General features: G+C 41.9%; 1 protein-coding gene across 2 annotated transcripts in view; it reads right to left on the minus strand.

The window, feature by feature from the left end:
* The window catches only part of TMEM254 (transmembrane protein 254), a 41,929-nt gene that overhangs the window by 15,004 nt on the left and 7,054 nt on the right, over positions 1-19,871 (minus strand). Inside the window, exons 2-3 of one of the 2 annotated variants that reach the window (XM_056531395.1) lie at positions 17,638-17,741; positions 7,885-7,944 (exon numbers count right to left, since the gene is read on the minus strand). In XM_056531395.1, coding sequence (XP_056387370.1) covers positions 7,885-7,944; positions 17,638-17,741 — 164 coding nt within the window. The remainder of the gene's footprint in view (positions 1-7,884; positions 7,945-17,637; positions 17,742-19,871) is intronic. The other variant, XM_056531396.1, reaches the window with a different exon arrangement.

The following is a 19,871-nucleotide window of genomic DNA, read 5'->3' on the forward strand; positions in this document are numbered from 1 at the left end:
AAAATGTTACATTTTGGGGAAAACCCACATTTTAGTGAATTTTTTTTTTTGTTTTTTTTACATATGCAAAAGTCGTGAAACCCCTGTGGGGTATTAAGGCTTACTTTACCCCTTGTTACGTTCCTCAAGGGGTCTAGTTTCTAAAATGCCATGTGGGGTTTTTTTTTGCTGTCCTGGCACCATAGGGGCTTCCTAAATGCGACATGTCCCCCCCATTTCAGCAAAATTTGCAAATGTGACTCCTTCTCTTCTGAGCATTGTAGTGCTCCCGTAGTGCATTTGACATCCACTTATGGGGTACTTCCATAATCCGAAGAGATGGGGTTACAAATTTTGGGGGGGTATTTTCTGCTATTAACCCTTGCAAAAATGTGAAATTTGGGGGGGAAAACATACATTTTAGTGAAATTTTTATTTTTTTATTTTACATATGCAAAAGTCGTGAAACCCCCGTGGGGTATTAAGGCTCACTTTATTCCTTGTTACATTCCTCAAGGGGTCTAGTTTCCAAAATAGTATGCCAAGTGTTTTTTTTTTTGCTGTCCTGGCACCATAGGGGCTTCCTAAATGCGACATGCCCCCCAAGCAAAATTTGCTCTCAAAAAGCCAAATATGACTCCTTCTCTTCTGAGCATTGTAGTTCGCCAGCAGTGCACTTTAGGTCCACTTATGGGGTACCTCCATACTCAGAAGAGACGGGGTTACAAATTTTGGGGGGGTATTTTCTGCTATTAACCCTTGCAAAAATGTGAAATTTGGGGGGGGGAACACACATTTTTGTGGAATTTTTTATTCTTCCTTTTTTACATATGCAAAAGTCGTGAAACACCTGTGGGGTATTAAGGCTCACTTAATTCCTTGTTACGTTCCTCAAGGGGTCTAGTTTCCAAAATGGCATGCCATGTGTTTTTTTTTTTTTTTTGCTGTTCTGGCACCATAGGGGCTTCCTAAATGCAACATGCCCCCCAAAAACCATTTCAGAAAAACGTACTCTCGAAATCCCCTTGTCGCTCCTTCGCTTCTGAGCCCTCTACTGCGCCCGCAGAACACTTTACATAGACATATGAGGTATGTGCTTACTCGATAGAAATTGGGCTACAAATACAAGTATACATTTTCTCCTTTTACCCCTTGTAAAAATTCAAAAATTAGGTCTACAAGAACATGCAAGTGTAAAAAATGAAGATTGTGAATTTTCTCCTTCACTTTGCTGCTATTCCTGTGAAACACCTAAAGGGTTAAAACGCTGACTGAATGTCATTTTGAATACTTTGGGGGTGCAGTTTTTATAATGGGGTATTTCAAATATGGAGATACTTCAAATCCACTTCAAACCTGAACTGGTCCCTGAAAAATAGGGAGTTTGAAAATTTTGTGAAAAATTGGAAAATTGCTGCTGAACTTTGAAGCCCTCTGGTGTCTTCCAAAGTAAAAACTTGTCAATTTTATGATGCAAACATAAAGTAGACATATTGTATATATGAATAAAAAAAATGTACTTGGAATATCCATTTTCCTTACAAGCAGAGAGCTTCAAAGTTAGAAAAATGCAAAATTTTATTTTTTTTTCATAAAATTTTGGGATTTTTCACCAAGAAAGGATGCAAGTTACCACAAAAATTTACCAGCATGTTAAAGAAGAATATGTCACGAAAAAACAATCTCGGAATCAGAATGATAACTAATAGCATTCCAGAGTTATTAATGTTTAAAGTGACAGTGGTGAGATGTTCAAAAAAACGCTCTGGTCCTAAGGTGTAAAATAGCCTGGTCCTTAAGAGGTTAAGGACCAGAGCGTTTCTTGCACATCTGACCACTGTCACTTTAAGCATTAATAACTCTGGGATGCTTTTACCTTTCATTCTGATTCTGAGATTGTTTTTTCGTGACATATTCTACTTTATGTTAGTGGTAAAATTGAATCAATACTTGCATTGTTTCTTGGTGAAAAATTCAAAAATTTGATGAAAAAATAGAAAATTTTGCTTTTTTTTTTTTACTTTGAAGCTCTCTGCTTATAGGGAAAATGGATATTCCAAATAAATTATATATTGATTCACATTTACAAAATGCCTACTTTATGTTTGCATCATAAAGTTGACATGTTTTTACTTTTGGAAGACATCAGAGGGTTTCAAAGTTCAGCAGCAATTTCCCACAAAATTTTCAAAATCTGAATTTTTTCATGCTGGTTTTCCCCCAAATTTTACATTTTTACAAGGGGTAATAGGAGAAAATGCCCCCCCAAATTTGTAACCCCATCTCTTCTGAGTATGGAAATACCCCATGTGTGTGCACTACAATGATCAGAAGAGTCACATTTGCAAATTTTGGTGAAATGGGGGGGGGGGGGGGGGGGGGTCATGTCGCATTTAGGAGGCCCCTATTGTGCCAGAACAATCACGAAAAAAAAAACACATGGCATACTATTTTGGAAAGTACACCCCTCAAGGAACATAACAAGGTGTACAGTGAGCCTTAACACGCCACAGGTGTTTGATAAATGTTCATTAAAGTGGGATGTGAAAAAGGAAAATTTTGATTTCGTCCACTGAAATGCTGTGGTTACCCCTAATTTTTCATTTTCACAAGTGGTATTAGGAGAAAATGTCACCGTGAATTTGTAGATACACTTCTTTGGAGTAAGGCCATACCTCATATCTGGGCGAAAACAGCTCTGCGGATGCACACCAGGTCTCGCAGGAGCACAGTCAGGGGCCTTGAGCTTCTACATAGCTGCCTATGGAGCCAGAACAACAGGACCCCCCTCAAGGAGCATTACATGGGGTAATTACTAAACGTTACATGGGATAATTACTAAAATGGGGTACACCAAGTTACTAAAGTGGGGTACAGTGGGAGGTAAAATCATAAAAAAGGTTATGTTCCCAGAATGATGACCCAGAGCATAGCCAAACTAAAAAATATGCCCACCCCAAACCCTATGCTCTGAATCATCATTCTGGGAATGTGATGTGTGTGGCCGTCCCTAACCTCCCCGATGATAGTGACTCAGTGACCAATTTTTGGAAAAAAATACAACCAGAGGTCTTATCAGGTTTTTTTTTATTTATTTTTTTATTTTCGGCAATTTAGTGGTTTTATGGGGTTAAAATTTGGAATGTACTTTGGACTTTGTACATTGGGGTCAAATTAAGAAATGAAAAGATAATTTTTTTTTATATTTTTTTAAACACTTTTTTACATTTTAACTCCTACCTGTCCCTTTGCTGTATTCTTTCCCTGCTCCAAAGAGGTGTCTTCTGCCCTGAGGGGCTCCGATTTTCACAGAGGGGGGGGGGGGGTCCCTGGCTCCTTCTTGCAGCTCTGCCCGCTGACTGAACTCAGTAAGCTGGCAAAGCCGCGAGAAGGGGATGTTAACCCCTTCCCTGCTATTGGTCATCTGGCCAATAGCAGCGATCCTGGGGAGGGGGGGCGAAATCGCCACCTCCCCATAGATACAGGGAGCGAACCAGGGAGAGAAGGCATACCTGTACGCCCGTGGTCCCTAAGTGGTTAAAGAGGAAGTGAAGGCTTTGTATTAAATCAGTCTATAAGACTTTCCATTGGCTGTCATGAAGACAAGGTTCTGCCACCATCACAGTTTTGTTGCAGCAAGGTGCCATGAGTTTCTTAAATGTTATGCCAAAAATGCTGTGGATTAACAGTGGGGCAAAACGTATTTAGTCAGCCACCAACTATGCAAGTTCTCCCGCTTAAAAAGATGATGGAGGCCTGTAATTTTCATCATAGGTGTCAACTATGAGAGACATGAGAAGAAAAAAAAAATCCATAAAGTCACATCTGTTTTTTAAAGAATTTATTTGCAAATTATGGTGGAAAATAAGTATTTGGTCAATAACAAAAGTTCATCTCAATACTTTGTTATTTACCCTTTGTTGGCAATTACAGAGTTCAAAAGTTTTCTGTAAGTCTTCACAAGGTTTTCACACACTGTTGCTGGTATTTTGGCCCATTCTTCCATGCAGATCTCCTCTAGAGCAGTGATGTTTTGGGGCTGTCGCTGGGCAACACAGACTTTCAACAACTCCCTCCAAAGGTTTTCTATGGGGTTGAGATCTGGAGACTGGCTAGGCCACTCCAGGACCTTGAAATGCTTCTTATGAAGCCATTCCTTCATTGCCCGGGCGGTGTCTTTGGGATCATTATCATGCTAAAAGACCCAGCCTCATTTCATCTTCAATGCCCTTCCTGATGGAGGAGGTTTTCACTCAAAATCTCACGATACATGGCCCCATTCATTCTTTCCTTTACACTGATCAGTCATCCTGGTCTCTTAGCAGAAAAACAGCCCCAAAGCATGATGTTTCCACCCCCATGCTTCACATTAGGTATGGTGTTCTTTGGATGCAACTCAGCATTCTTTCTCCTCCAAACACGACGAGTTGAGTTTTTACAAAAAAGTTCTACTTCGAGAGCATTTGGATGATCCGGAATAGTATTGGGAGAATGTCATATGGTCAGGTGAAACCAAACAAACTTCAGATGGACCCGGACATGTACTGACATAAGCAGGAGACACGTCTGGCACTGCATGATTAGAGTCCCTGGTGGCGTAGTGTGTTACTGATGGTAGCCTTTGTTACTTTGTTCCCAGCTCTCTGCAGGTCATTCTCTAGGTCCCCTCCGTGTAGTTCTGGGATTTTTGCTCACCGTACTTGTGATCATTTTGACACCACAGGGTGAGATCTTGCGTGGAGCCCCATATCGAGGGAGATCATTAGTGGTCTTGTATGGCTTCCATTTTCAAATAATTGCTTCCACAGTTGTGTTTTTTCACACCAAGCTGCTTGCCTATTACAGATTCAGTCTTCCCAGCCTGGTGCAGGTCTACAATTTTGTTTCTTGTGTCCTTCCACAGCTCTTTGGTCTTGGCATTAGTGCAGTGGAGTGTGACTGTTTGAGGTTGTGGAGAGATGTTTTTTTACACTGATAAGTTCAAATAGGTGCCATTAATACAGGTAATGAGTGGAGGACAGAGGAGACTCTCAAAGGGGTTGTGCGCTGCCCTGCAGTTCGGAGCTCCGCTCACAGCGTCCGGAAGTTCATTTCTCCGAACGCTGTGTGCGGTTTTCCGTGTTCGCGGCCGGCCGGCGGGCGTGACGTCACGTTCGGCCCCTTCGTGACGCCTCGCCCGGCCCCTCAACGAAAGTCTATGGGAAGGGGGCGCGACCGCTGTCACGCCCCCTTCCCATAGACTTTGGTAGAGGGGGTGGGCGTGACGTCACGAGGGGGCGGGCAAGACGTCACGAAGGGGCCGGGCGTGAAGTCACGCCCGCCGGCCGCGAACACGGAAGCCCGCACACAGCGTTCGGAGTAATGAACTTCCGGACGCTGTGAGCGGAGCTCCGAACTGCAGGGCAGCGCACAACCCCTTTAAAGAAGTTACCGGTCTGTGAGAGCCAGAAATCTTGTTTGTAGGTGACCAAATACTTATTTTCCACCATAATATGCAAATAAATTCTTTGAAAATCAGACGATGAGATCTTGTGGATTTTTTTCCTCATTAGGTCTCTCATAGTTGAAGTGTACCTATGATGAAAATTACAGGCCTCTCATCTTTTTAAGTGGGAGAACTTGCACAATTGGTGGCTCACTAAATACTTTTTTGTCCCACTGTATAAAGGATACAATAAAGTCACAAAATCCTATGGATGCATTATATAGCCCAGGAGCAGAACAGTCTTTGTTGAGAATGAAGCACAGGTTGGACCAGGGTGAAGGAGTGGGGGCAGATCTTGTCTTCGGTCCCCAGAATTAGTTAAAAGGTTTTGTCTAGGGACAGAATTTTTTTTTGGCCGAGGACGCGTTAAGCATACAAAAAGTAGTCATACCCGCCTACCTTTGATCCCCCACAGCTTCTGGTTTGATGGCTTCCTGTAACACGTCATCTGTGCAAGAATTCCAATTGCTGACTGAGGTGGAACACCCCTGCAGCCAGCGATTGGCTAAGCGGGGCAGTTCCTGCCGGGACAACACATCACAGAAACCAGGAGTGTGACCAGAAGCCATCAGAACAGCAGCTGTGGGGGGAGGTTGGGTAGGAGAGTATGACTTATTTTATATGTTTAACCTGCCCCAATAAGTGAAAGCTTCTCTCTCTCCAGATAAGCCCTTAAAAATTTCAACAAATAGTGTCGTTTTCCTAACAGTGTTCCTCCAGCTGTTGCAAAACTACAACCCCCAGCATGCAACAGCTGGAAGCACACTGTTTGGATAACACTGGTGTAAAGGTTTGTTCACATGTTCATAATCAGCTGTGAAATGCTACTTATTGACATTAATAGGTTCAGAGCAAATCTGCCACTACTTTTGCAGATTTGTGCGAACCCTTTAACCTAGTAGTGTCAAACTGATGGCCCTCCAAATGTTGCAAAACTTCAACTCCCAGCATGCCTGGACATGCCCGGCTGCAGCCAACTGGGAGTTGAAGTTTTGCAACATCTGGAGGGCCACCCGTTTGAGACCCCTGCTTTAACCCCTTCCCACCCCAGGACGTGTGTATACATCCCAGTTATTTACATGTTAAACGCAACTGGACATATGCAGACAACCTGGCGAAAGCCTGCTCAGTCCGATGCGCTGCAGGAGATAGTCGGCGGGACCCGGCTGTCAATCACAGCCAGGATCCCGCCACAGCTGCCGAGACCAGGATTGCACCGCTCTTGGCAGCATTAACCCCATAGATGCCGTGATCAGTCCTGATAATGACATATATGGGATTGACAGGGGGAGAGGGCTCCCCCTGTTCACCAACGGCGATCCCACAATACAATCGCGTGGTTTTGTTGGTTGCCATGGCAGCAGGGGGCAAGCTGATGGCCTCTTGTCTGTCTAGTACGGCAGCCTGTGTCGTCCAGCCATAGGCTAGATCGCACAGGCTGCATATCGGTGTAGTACTGACAGTACTGTACTGCAGCATAGTATAACCTGTAAAAAGTAAAAAATCTAAAAATAGTTTTTTCAATAAATTAATAAAGTGTAAATAAAAAAATTAAAAAAAATAAAAAGGCAAATTTGGGTATTTTGGTCCAATAACAATTTTTTACTGTACAGTGAATGCCATTAAAAATGTGTTCCAATTTTTTACAATATTTGAGTTTTTCACAAAAAATGCAGCATGAATCAATAAAGATTTACCCCTAATACAAAGTACAATATGTTTTTTTTTTTTTTTTTTTTTTTGTGACAATCTCAGAATCACGTCGCTAAGTAAAAACATGTCAGAGGTTGAAATATTGGATCCGGTCACTAAAGTAAAAACAGGTGGCGTCCTTAAAAAGGAGTACTCCACTGGAAAACATTATTATTATTTTTTATTTTAATCAACTGTGCCAGAAAGTTAAACAGTTAATTTGTAAACTACTTCTATTAAAAAAAATCTTAATCCTTCCAGTACTTACCAGCTGCTGTATGATCCACAGGAAGTTCTTTTCTTTTTGAATTTCCTTTCTGCCTGACCACAGTGCTCTCTACTGACACCTCTGTCCATTATAGGAACTGTCCAGAGCTGGAGCAAGTCCCCATAGAAAACCTATCCTGCTCTGGACAGTTCCTAAAATGGACAGAGGTGTAGGAAGAGAGCACTGTGGTCAGGCAGAAATGAAATTAAAAAAGAAAAGATCTTCCTGTGGATCATAACAGCAGCTGATAAGTACTGGAAGGATTAAGATTTTATAATAGAAGCAATTTACAAATCCATTTAGATTTCTGGCACCAGTTGATTAAAAAACAAAATGTTTTCCAGTCGTGTACCCCTTTAAGTGGTTAAAGTCAATGGGTCGCAAAACCTGCCGATAATGTACGTGCATATGTAGATTTTCTTATTATAGTGAGGACATTTTTCTATGGTTAGGTACTGACCTGCAAAGTCGTACAGTGTATAAAGCCTCAGCAGCATGCACGGCCCACGCTAACCAAAACCTGCAATGAGATAGAGATGTCAGTATGTAGATATTATATAATTTATTTATTTATTTTTTTCATATTTGTTTTAATATAGATTAACAAAACCAAAAATGTAGTGGCCAAGAATGCATATCTAATTTTAGCATATTTGTACCATGCTTTTTCTTCCAAAATCAAACTTTTCTTTTAGGTCCTCCCATCTAATAAGCTTACCCTCTTTTATCAAGTCAGGAATTTTCCTAATTCCCTTCTCTTCAATATTTTTTAGTGATCCTAATTTATAGAATTCCTCCATCTTTTTATTATGCCATATCGTAGATATTTCCAAACTATGTTGGACTCCCTCAATCTTTTTAAGCCTTACCCAGGTTTTGATCAAACAATCCACCCCTGGGATTTTCCTGTACTCCCCCACCAGATTCCAAAATTTCGAATATTTTTTAAACTTCCTGTGGAAACCTTTGAATACATCTCAGCAATCCATCATTCCACCAATCAATAAACCAAGCAAGTTGGGTGGCTAAAAAGTAACTTTTTAATATCTGGGAATGATAATCCCCCTTTATCTTTTGGTACATAAAAGGTATTCCACCTTTATTCTTGTATGCTTCCTCCCCCAAATTAAGGAGTTAAAAATAGCAATAATTTGCTTAAATATTTGATCTCCAAACCATATGGGAGTCCCACAGAAAAAAATATAGCTTTAGAGATTGGTAGCTTATTCCAGGCTATACCTTCCTTTCCACTTCCCTTATCACAGGGAAGGTATTTAATTGAGGGAACTCCTCCTGTACACTCCTCCATATCTGTATCCCCAGGTATTTACCGTATTTTTCGCCCTATAGGACGCACCGGCGTATAAGACGCACCCAATTTATAGGTGCAAAATCTAAAAAAAATTCAGATTTTGAACCCAATAGTGGTCTTCAACCTGCGGACCTCCAGATGTTGCAAAACTTCAACTCCCAGCATGCCCGGACAGCCGTTGGCTGTCCGGGCATGCTGGGAGTTGTAGTTTTCCAACATCGGGAGGTCCGCAGATTAAAGACCACTGCACAGGAGGTAATATTCACGTGTCCCTGCCGCTCCGGACCTGTCACCGCTGCCCTGGATGTCGCTCCATCGCTGTCCCCGACGCTCCGGAACATCTCTGCTGCCGGCCGGGTATCCTCGCTCTCCATCGCCGCCATCACGTCGTTACGCGCGCAGACGCACGTACACGACGACGTGATGACGAGGAAGGAGAGCGCCGGCCATACAGGGGATCCCTGAACGGAGAAGACACCGAGGAGGCAGGTAAGGTCCCTCCCGGTGTCCTGTAAGCACTAAACCGGCTATTCAGTCGGGCTGTTCGGCACCGCCGTGGTGAAATCGCGGCGGTCCCGAACAGCCCGACTGAACAGCCGGGTTAGTGTCACTTTCCCTTCAGACGCGGCAGTCAGCTTTGATCGCCGCGTCTGAAGGGTTAATACAGGGCAGCACCGCGATCAGTTATGTCCTGTATTAGCCGCGGGTCCCGGCCGTTGATGGCCGCAGGGACCGCCGTGATAGGGGTGTATTCGCCGTATAAGACTTTTCCCCCCCCAGTTTTGGGGAAGAAAAAGTGCGTCTTATACGGCAAAAAATACGGTACATTTTTCATTCTCTTAAAAATTTTACGACGGGGTTGCCCAAATCTATACGTGGTCCTAACGGCATCAAAATAGATTTTTCCCAATTTATAGTTAATCCTGAGTATTTTCCAAATATTTAGATTTTTTCCACAACCAAGGGAAGCGAGGTATGAGGGTCTTTAAGATAGAGCAGAAGGTCATCCGCATATAGGGATATTTTTTCCCTTTCGCCCTCTGCTCCAAAACCTTCTTCTATCTTTGGGTCGTCTCTTATCTGGGTTGCTAGGGGTTCAATAAAGAGGGCGAACAGAAGAGGGGACAATGGGCAACCCTGTCGGGTCCCCCGAGAGAGAGAACCATCCTGAGGAGTCTCCATTCACCTCCACATTTGCTTCTGCGTTCTTATACAGTATTTTCATCATTTTAATAAATTCCTCCCCTATGCCAAATGATCTCATTGTCCCCCACAAGTATTCCCACTCTTTCTCTCCATTCATTTGCATATTTGTGTATAATCTCCTAAGATTAAATTTGCCCATACATTCTGGGATAAACCCATTCTGATCTTTATGAATTATTTTACTAATTATTTTTTGAAGCCTATTTGCTAATAGTCTAGCATATATTTTATTATCGGTGTTTAGAAGTGAAATCAGTCTATAAGACTCAATGGAGGTATATTAATAATACAGCAAATAAACAACTTCTTCCGACCACCCGATACATGGAAACTGCATGAATAGCAAAATACAATAAAGCACCCAGGGAACTGTAAATCCCATCCTACAGTGATATACAGACTGTATTTTATGTCACTGTATAACGGGAAACCGTAAAGAATTGGGACCAGGATATATTGTTATAATATATTATTATGTCCCATTAGGGGGGTCCTTATGTAGGAAAAGGTTAAAAAGGGGTTATCCACAAAAAAAAAAAAACTTACAGATAGAGAGAGATATATATCTCTCTATCTCTATCTATCTATCTATCTCAACTGGCTCCAGAAAGTTAAACAGATTTGTAAATTACTTTAATTAAAAAAATCTTAATCCTTTCAGTACTTATGAGCTGCTGAAGTGGAGTTGTTCTTTTCTGTCTAAGTGTCTGTCTGTCTGATGACACCTGTCTCGGGAACTGTCCAGAGTAGAAGCAAATCCCCATAGCAAACCTCTTCTACTCTGTGCAGTTCCCGAGACGTCAGCAGAGAGCACTGTTGTCAGACAGAAAAGAACAACTCAACTTCAGCAGCTGATAATTATTGGAAGGATAAAGATTTTTTTTAATATAGGTAATTTACAAATCTGTTTAACTTTCTGGAGCCAGTTGATATTAAGAAAAAAAAAAAGTTTTTTCCTGGAATACCCCTTTAAATACCATGAATAAGATTGTGCTATAAGCGCTCCAGGTCAAGTGTGGAATGTGGACTGTGCACCGTGTTATCATTCAGCTATCACTTAGATTTGCTTCCATATCAGCGCTTGAAGAGGCCAAAGAACAAGTCTATTTATTAAAAGGGGTAATCAAAGGAATAGAAAAAAATAGAGCAGATTTCTTAAAAAAAAAAAAACTAAATAAATCAGGTTGTGTGTGTCCTCAGGTTGTGTGTGGTACTGCAGCTCAGTTTCATGGAATCGAATGGAGCAAAGTTGTAATACCACATAAAACCTAAGGACAGGGGTGGTGCTGTTTAAAAAAAAACAAAAAAAACCTCAGTTTAGACATTATAGTTGTTAGCCAAGATTTCCTTGACTCCTAAGAGATTAGATGTAATATTTCTACAAGGGATCGACCGATTATCGGATATTCACGATTTTGGACATTATCGGCAATTACCTTGCTGATATGCCGATAATGCCCCACCCCCCCGCCCCGGCCAGAGACAACCACCGCCCCATTGCCTCTCCGGCTTTATAATTACCTGTTCCTGGGGTCCGCGCTACTTCTGGCTCCTGCGGCATCCTGCGCTGTTGCTGTGCACTGTGCAATAACGAGTGACATCCTCAACGCGACATCACCGCCAGTGCGCACAGTGACAGCGAAGGACGCCACCGGAGCCAGAAGTATCGCGGACCCCGGGAACAGGTAATTATAAAACCGGGGATGGGGGAGGCAATGTGGCAACGGCGGTGGTGGTTGGACTCAGGAGGACCCCAGGACAGGCAGGGGAGAGAGGTGGGTGGCGGTCTCTGGCCCAGCAAAAGCCGCTGCAGTTCATCGGTTTAAAGCGCCCGCTTTAAATCATTGATCTGCAATGGCTTCTACGGGGCAGGGGGTGTGTGGGAGAAATAGCCGATAACTTTTATACCGATATTCCGGTATAAATTATCAGCAATCAGGTCACAGATTATCGGTTCGGTATCGGCCCTAAAAAAATCTATATTGGTCGATCCCTAATTTCTACAGAGGGAAGGGGATAACATCTATTTCAGTGGTTTCCAAACTGTGGACCTCCAGCTGTTGCAAAACTACTCAAGCCGTTGGCTGTCCAGGCATGCTGGGAGTTGTAGTTTTGCAACAGCTGGAGGTGGACAGTTAGGACACCACTGAAATAGATCTTTGCTCTCCCCAGTGTGACACATCACATAGCTACAGATATTAGATTGGGTTGGCAAATCTCCAACAAATGCTCAGGTTTTGGCTGGGGACTGACTTTATTATGTGACTGCATAAATCTGATAAATCCGAACTCATTGTATGATCCTGCTGCATTTCTACTGTACTGGTCACACTGGATAAACTTGCTTAGAAAACACGTTGCACATTAGGAACGTACTGTGAACAGGCACGGCTCCAGTGACCTTAACCCCTTAAGGACTCAGCCCAATTGGACGTTAAGGACAATTTTATTTTTACGTGTTCGTTTTTTCCTCCTCCCCTTCAAAAAATCTTAACTCTTATATTTTCATTCACAGACTAGTATGAGGGCTTGTTTTTTGCGCGACCAGTTGTCCGTTGTAATGCATTCACTCACTTTATCATAAAATGTATGGCGCAACCAAAAAAATACTATTTGTGTGGGGAAATTAAAAAGAAAACCGCAATTTTGCAAATTTTGGAAGGTTTTGTTTTCACACCGTACAATTTACGGTAAAAATGACATGTGTTATTTATTCTTTGGGTCAATGCGATTAAAATGATACCCATGATAACATACTTTTCTATTACTGTTGCGCTTAAAAAAAATTTTTAAAAATCGCAAACTTTTTAACCAAATTAGTACGTTTAAAATCCCCCTATTTTGAAGACCTATAACTTTTTCATTTTTACGTATAAGCGGCGGTATGTGGGGTCACTTTTTGCGCCGTGATCTGTACTTTTTATTAATACCATATTCGCTTATACAAAACTTTTATTACATATTTTATAAATTTTTTTTGGAATAAAATGTTATAAAAAAGCAGCTATTTTGGACTTTCTTTTTTTTTTATTACGTTCACGCCGTTCACCGTACGGGATCATTTACATTTTATTTTAATAGTTCGGATATTTACGCACGCGGCGATACCAAATATGTATAGAATTTTTTTTACACTTTTTGGGGGTAAAATAGGGAAAATGGGACAATTTACGTTTTTATTGGGGGAGGGGATTTCACATTTTTTTTACTTTTATTTTTACACTCTTATAGTCCCCATAGGGGACTATTTATAGCAATCACTCGATTGCTAATCCTGTTCAGTGCTATGTATAGGACACAGCGCTGATCAGCGTTATCGGTCATCTTCTGCTCTGGTCTGCGGGAAGGCAGATCAGAGAAGAAGACTCCCGGAAGACAGCGGACCCAGGTGAGGGGACCTCCGTCTGCCATGCAGGATGATCGAATCGCCGCGGCAGCGCTGCGGGCGATCCGATCAGCCTGTTAAGTGACCGCGATGTTGCAGATGTCATGATCGGTATTGATCACGGCATCTGAGGGGTTAATGGCGGACATCCGCGGGATCGCGGGTGTCCGCCATTACCGGCGGGTCCCTGGCTGCGATTGACAGCTGGGACCTGCCGCGCATGATGCCGGCATCGCTCCGATGCCCGCGGTTATGCTCAGGACGTAAATGTATGTCCTGGTGCGTTAAGTACCACCTCACCAGGACGTACATTTACGTCCTGCATCGTTAAGGGGTTAAAGGGGTATTCCGGGCAAAAAATAAATAAATCTTATCCCCTATCAAAAGGATAGGGGATAAGATGTCTGATCACGAGGGGCCCGCCGCTGGGACCCCCCGCAATCTCCCTGCAGCAGCCCGCATTCTATGCGTTGCTGCATCTGGAGTTTCAGAAACCGCCGGGCTTCCGAGACGGGGACGTGATGTCACGCCACGCCCCCTCCATTCATGTTTATGGGAGTCGCCGTTGCGGCCCCTTTAAAAAGGGTATTCCAGGAAAAAAAAAAAAAATTTTATGTATTAACTGGATCCAGAAAGTTAAAACAGATTTGAAAGTTACTTCTATTAAAAAAATCTTAATCCTTCCAATAATTATCAGCTGCTGAAGTGGAGTTGTTCTTTTCTTTCTGACAACAGTGCTCTCTGCTGACATCTCTGCTTGTCTTGGGAACTGCACAGAGTAGAAGAGATTTTCTATGGGGATTTGCTTCTACTCTGGACAGTTCCAGAGACAGGTGTCATCAGAGAGCACTTAGACAGAAAAGAACAACTCCACTTTAGTAGCTCATAAGTACTGAAAGGATTAAAAGGGGTACTCCTGTGGAAAATGTTTTTTTTTTTTTTTTTTTGTTTGTTTTTTAAATCAACTGGTGCCAGAAAGTTAAACATATTTGTAAATTATTTCTATTAAAAAATCTTAATCCTTCCAGTACTTATTAGCTGCGGAATACTACATAGGAAATTCTTTTCTTTTTGGAACACAGTGCTCTCTGCTGACATCTCTGTCCATTTTAGGAACTGTATAGAGCAGCATATGTTTGCTATGGGGATTTTCTCCTACTCTGGACAGTTCTTAAAATGGACAGAGATGTCAGCCGAGAGCACTGTGCTTGTGATGGAAGGAGATGAAAAGACCTACAAACACAGTGGTCCCTCGTCAGTAGACCATCTTTATGACCAAGAAGACACTTATGGATATATATGGATTAAATATCACTAAGCTCCAATAGAGTATAACAACAATTATACCCAGATAGAAGAAAACAAGAATGTCCGTTAGGTGTCTATTTTAATAATACCAACATTACACACTAGACTCTGTTGTATACACAAGTACCAACGCGTTTCTCACCAGAAGGTACCAGGATCATCAGGTGGACAACTGAGTACCTACTACTGCATCTGATACCTATGGGGAACAGTGGGTGGCTCCATTGTTGGCCGTTTTGTCTATTATAACATATTTTGTTGTATTGCTTATTAGTATATGACCTACTGCACTGTGTATTTCCATTTGCATATTATTGCTTGTGTTGCTAGTATGCGGCTAGGCTGTGGTTTGGATGGTATTACCTAACCACATTCTAGAGCCAGTACCCAGTTGTCACGTGATGAATTCCAGTACTTTCCGGTGAGAAACTTGTTGGGACTTGTGTATACAATAGAGTCTAATAGAGACCTCCTTTGCATTTAGGGTTGTTCACTTAATATATATTATTAAAAGTTATGTTTTAATACTAGTGCTACAGTGATTTTCTATTAATTTGGCACGGTATTTAGTAATATATATATATATATGATTTTCCGTGACTTTTTTCAGATTGATATATATAGTTTTATGTGAAACGTTCCAAGGTAACTTGTTATGTATTCATGTAAATCTCTGCTCATTCTGCGCTAAGTAGTCTAAGTTGGTGACACCATATTTAGACATGCATTGTTTGGTGACACACCCCTCGCTGTACCGCAAATTGCACTGCATGTATCACGCTGCTCGTCCTACGACACACAACATGATAACAGTATCAGCGATAAAAATGTGGCTGCTAGTGTGTCATTGGCAGTCCCTGGGTGTTCAGAGGGTTCGTCCAGCAGCAGTCGTGCTGGTCACTGTTTTCAAAGGAATAGGCCAGTTTAAAAACCATGCGCCTTGGCTCTTCCCATGAATGAAGTGTATTTACCATGGCACAAACCGGTAACCGAGACACCCCCTCTATGAATATCTATAGGAGAGCAGGAGTGGCTGCTGCAAAACGGTCCCACAAAACACACTAATGTGCCGCAGAACCCAGTTTGCAAAGCCCTGGTATACACACAGATGGCTGCCAACCACAGAGTAGAACTGCCCACTGTACTACATAGCCCAGAATGAGCTGAGATATACATGTATAAGTGACAAGTGATCCTAAAATGTTCCCACAGATATGAATAAACCTTCACAGCTCCTCCTGCTGTATAACATGCTGCCTGCAGATTGGACTGCCTTATTAAATGGGTTCTCCGGCCATAGACATCTTATCCCCTATCCAAAGGATCGGGGATAAGATGTCTGATAGGTGGTCACGCGCCCTTCCATAGACATGAATGGAGGGGGCGTGGCATGGCATTGCTAGGGGGCGTGGCATAATGTCACATCTCCAGTCCTGGAAACAGAGGTTTTTTCAAGACTGGAGCTGCAGCCGGCATATAATGCGGGTGCTGCACAGAGATCGCAGGGGCCCCCCCATGATCAGACATCTGATCCACTATCTTTGGATAGAGGATAAGATGTTATGGCTGGAATACCCCTTTAAGGTAACTGATCACCTATACATGGGCACTGATGTTTGAACATATCTATACATAAATATTTATATATATATATATATATATATATATATATATATATATATATATAGTCCCAAATAAGTTGAAACGTTGTAATGCTGACATGAGATATTAAATCACACTGTTTTTTGGAGTGCTGCGCCTGTTTTTGGTTTATATATATATATATATATATATATATATAAATAAAAAACTCAATGAGGGACATTTATCAATGTTTGCTTATGTCTTCCTTTTTTTAGTACTTTTTTCTTTACTTTTTTTTTTTTTGCTTATGTGACTTATTTATCAACTGGTTTCAGCCTGTTGATAATTTTCTTTCACGTAAGCAATTTCTTCTTTTTTTTACTTTGGTAGTAGCTTTTTCTGCTCCATGTTTGAGCTGGAGTAAATTTAGTCAATTTTTAACCTTGTTGCAACTTTTTTTTTGCGCAGTCCATTTTAAAAATATTACTTCGTAGTTAAGTTTTGGAAAACTTGCTTTTCTCGCTTTCCAGTCAAAATGTTGCACGAAAAAAATCGCGTAGTCACAGGTGCGAAGTTTTTGCGACATTTTTAGTAAAGAAAAATGAACTAAATCGCTTGATAAATGCCTGTCAAAATGTGTGTGTGTGTATGTATGTATGTATGTGTGTATGTTCCACAATAACGTCCAAACGGCTAAAGATATTAACATGAAACTTGGCCACATGTTACTTATATGTCAACAACAAACATAGGATATGTAATTTAACCCTTACTCACCCCCGATTTGCCAGGGGCGGGGGTTTTGTTTAAAGTCCCATACAAGTCAATGGGAAAGATATGTTACTACATAACTTCTAAACGGCTGGAGATATTTCGATAATACTTGGTCACATGTCACTAATATGTCCACTTAAAATGTAGGATAGTTAATTTAACCCTTAACTACCCCCATATGTGAAGGTCGGGGGTTTTGTTTAAAGTCCAATGCAAATCAATGGGAAATGTATGTTCCCACATAACTTCCGTACGGCTGGAGATATTTCAATAACTGGTACACATATTACGGGTCGGGATGGGAGGACGGGATAGGAGGACGGGATATGAAGTCAAAAGCTTCCTCTGTGGATTTTCCTCCACAACAAGGATTAGGAAGGAAAAAACGGGCAACGCCGGGTACTCAGCTAGTCTATTATATGTAACAGATTCTTCCTGGTGCAGCATGGTGTAGTCTAAAATTTAGTGTCCATCGGTATTTCTGGACCATCACTAATCTTTATGAGCTGCACTAGAACACACACAAGGCAGCTTATCCTGTAAACTCAACTAAAAGTGCAGGTACACAGAGTAATATATACCCATTATACAAGACAGAGTAATATACAGTATACCCATTATACAAGGTACAGAGTAATACATACCCATTATACAAGGTACCATAGTGGTTCTTAACCATGTACTGCGCAAATGATCCAATAGGTCCCAGCTGCTCATACGGGACTTGTGTAGGCCAGAAGACTGTCCACTGCAAATACAAGCAACAACACATCATATCACAAATAGGAGCACCACAAAAGCCATAACATTAAGTCCTAAAACTTTAATTGCACATAAAATGAAAAAGAGGGGAAGGAGAGACAGACAAGAGGCGCAGCCTGTGCCGTTATTCCAATAGGTGTCGGAGCTGTGAGGTAAGTGAAACAGTGCTCACCTGGTGGTGTCGTACGCAGAGTACAACACCTAGTAGCGTGCATCACCCAGTTTCAGGGTAAGATGCCGGGAGCTGCCAGAGGTAATCCTGTGTCGGAGGTTGTCTCAGACGGGTGCAAGATGAGCGAGGTTGTCCCGTGGGAACAAGAGAGAAGATCCTCGTAGCGGCGCTCGCTCAGTGGTAGCTGGCGGTAGCCGGTAGAGGTATGTATAGCCTCAGTCGGCATGAAGCGGAGCGGACAAATGAGAAAAATAATAAACCAAGAATTTTATTAAAGGGAATACGCGTTGCGAGGGGCAAGACCCCCTCTTCATCAGGACCTGATGAAGAGGGGGTCTTGCCCCTCGCAACGCATAGTCCCTTTAATAAAATTCTTGGTTTATTATTTTTCTCATTTGTCCGCTCCGCTTCATGCCGACTGAGGCTATACATACCTCTGCCGGCTACCGCCAGCTACCACTGAGCGAGCGCCGCAACGAGATCTTCTCTCTCGTTCCCACAGGACAACCTCACTAAAAGTTTAATTGATAGACGTGGAATGAACAGGATTTTTGTCTTCATTCTATTTTAAACTACACACACATATATAGATCGTTCATTCCAATATAAGTCACTTAGTTCTGTGGAACAGATGTCTATTCCATCATAAAATACAATAATTCAAATATATACTGTTCATTTTCAACTCTATCAACCACAGGAATATGCATAGGAGCCTGTTTCTATAGAATAAATGTCCATTCCACTGCACATATATCCCTTACATTCCACTGCACATATATCCCCTTACATTCCACTGCACATATATCCCTTACATTCCACTGCATATATATCCCCTTACATTCCACTGCACATATATCCCCTTACATTCCACTGCACATATATCCCCTTACATTCCACTGCATATATATCCCCTTACATTCCACTGCACATATATCCCCTTACATTCCACTGCACATCTATCCCCTTACATTCCACTGCACATCTATCCCCTTACATTCCGCTGCACATATATCCCCTTACATTCCACTGCACATATATCCCCTTACATTCCACTGCACATATATCCCTTACATTCCACTGCACATATATCCCTTACATTCCACTGCACATATATCCCTTACATTCCACTGCACATATATCCCTTACATTCCACTGCACATATATCCCCTTACATTCCACTGCACATCTATCCCCTTACATTCCACTGCACATCTATCCCCTTACATTCCGCTGCACATATATTCCCTTACATTCCGCTGCACATCTATCCCCTTACATTCCACTGCACATATATCCCTTACATTCCACTGCACATATATCCCCTTACATTCCACTGCACATATATCCTCTTACATTCCACTGCACATATATCCCCTTACATTCCACTGCACATATATCCCCTTACATTCCACTGCACATATATCCCCTTACATTGCACTGCACATATATCCCCTTACATTGCACTGCACATATATCCCCTTACATTAAACTGCATATATATCCCCTTACATTCCACTGCACATCTATCCCCTTACATTCCACTGCACATATATCCCTTACATTCCACTGCACATATATCCCCTTACATTGCACTGCACATATATCCCCTTACATTGCACTGCACATATATCCCCTTACATTGCACTGCACATATATCCCCTTACATTAAACTGCATATATATCCCCTTACATTCCACTGCACATATATCCCTTACATTCCATTGCATATATATCCCCTTACATTCCACTGCACATATATCCCTTACATTCCACTGCACATATATCCCTTACATTCCACTGCACATCTATCCCTTACATTCCACTGCACATCTATCCCTTACATTCCACTGCACATCTATCCCCTTACATTCCATTGCACATCTATCCCCTTACATTCCACTGCACATATATCCCCTTACATTCCACTGCACATATATCCCC

The sequence above is a fragment of the Hyla sarda genome, chromosome 7, assembly GCF_029499605.1.
Source record: "Hyla sarda isolate aHylSar1 chromosome 7, aHylSar1.hap1, whole genome shotgun sequence".
Lineage (NCBI taxonomy): Eukaryota > Metazoa > Chordata > Amphibia > Anura > Hylidae > Hyla > Hyla sarda.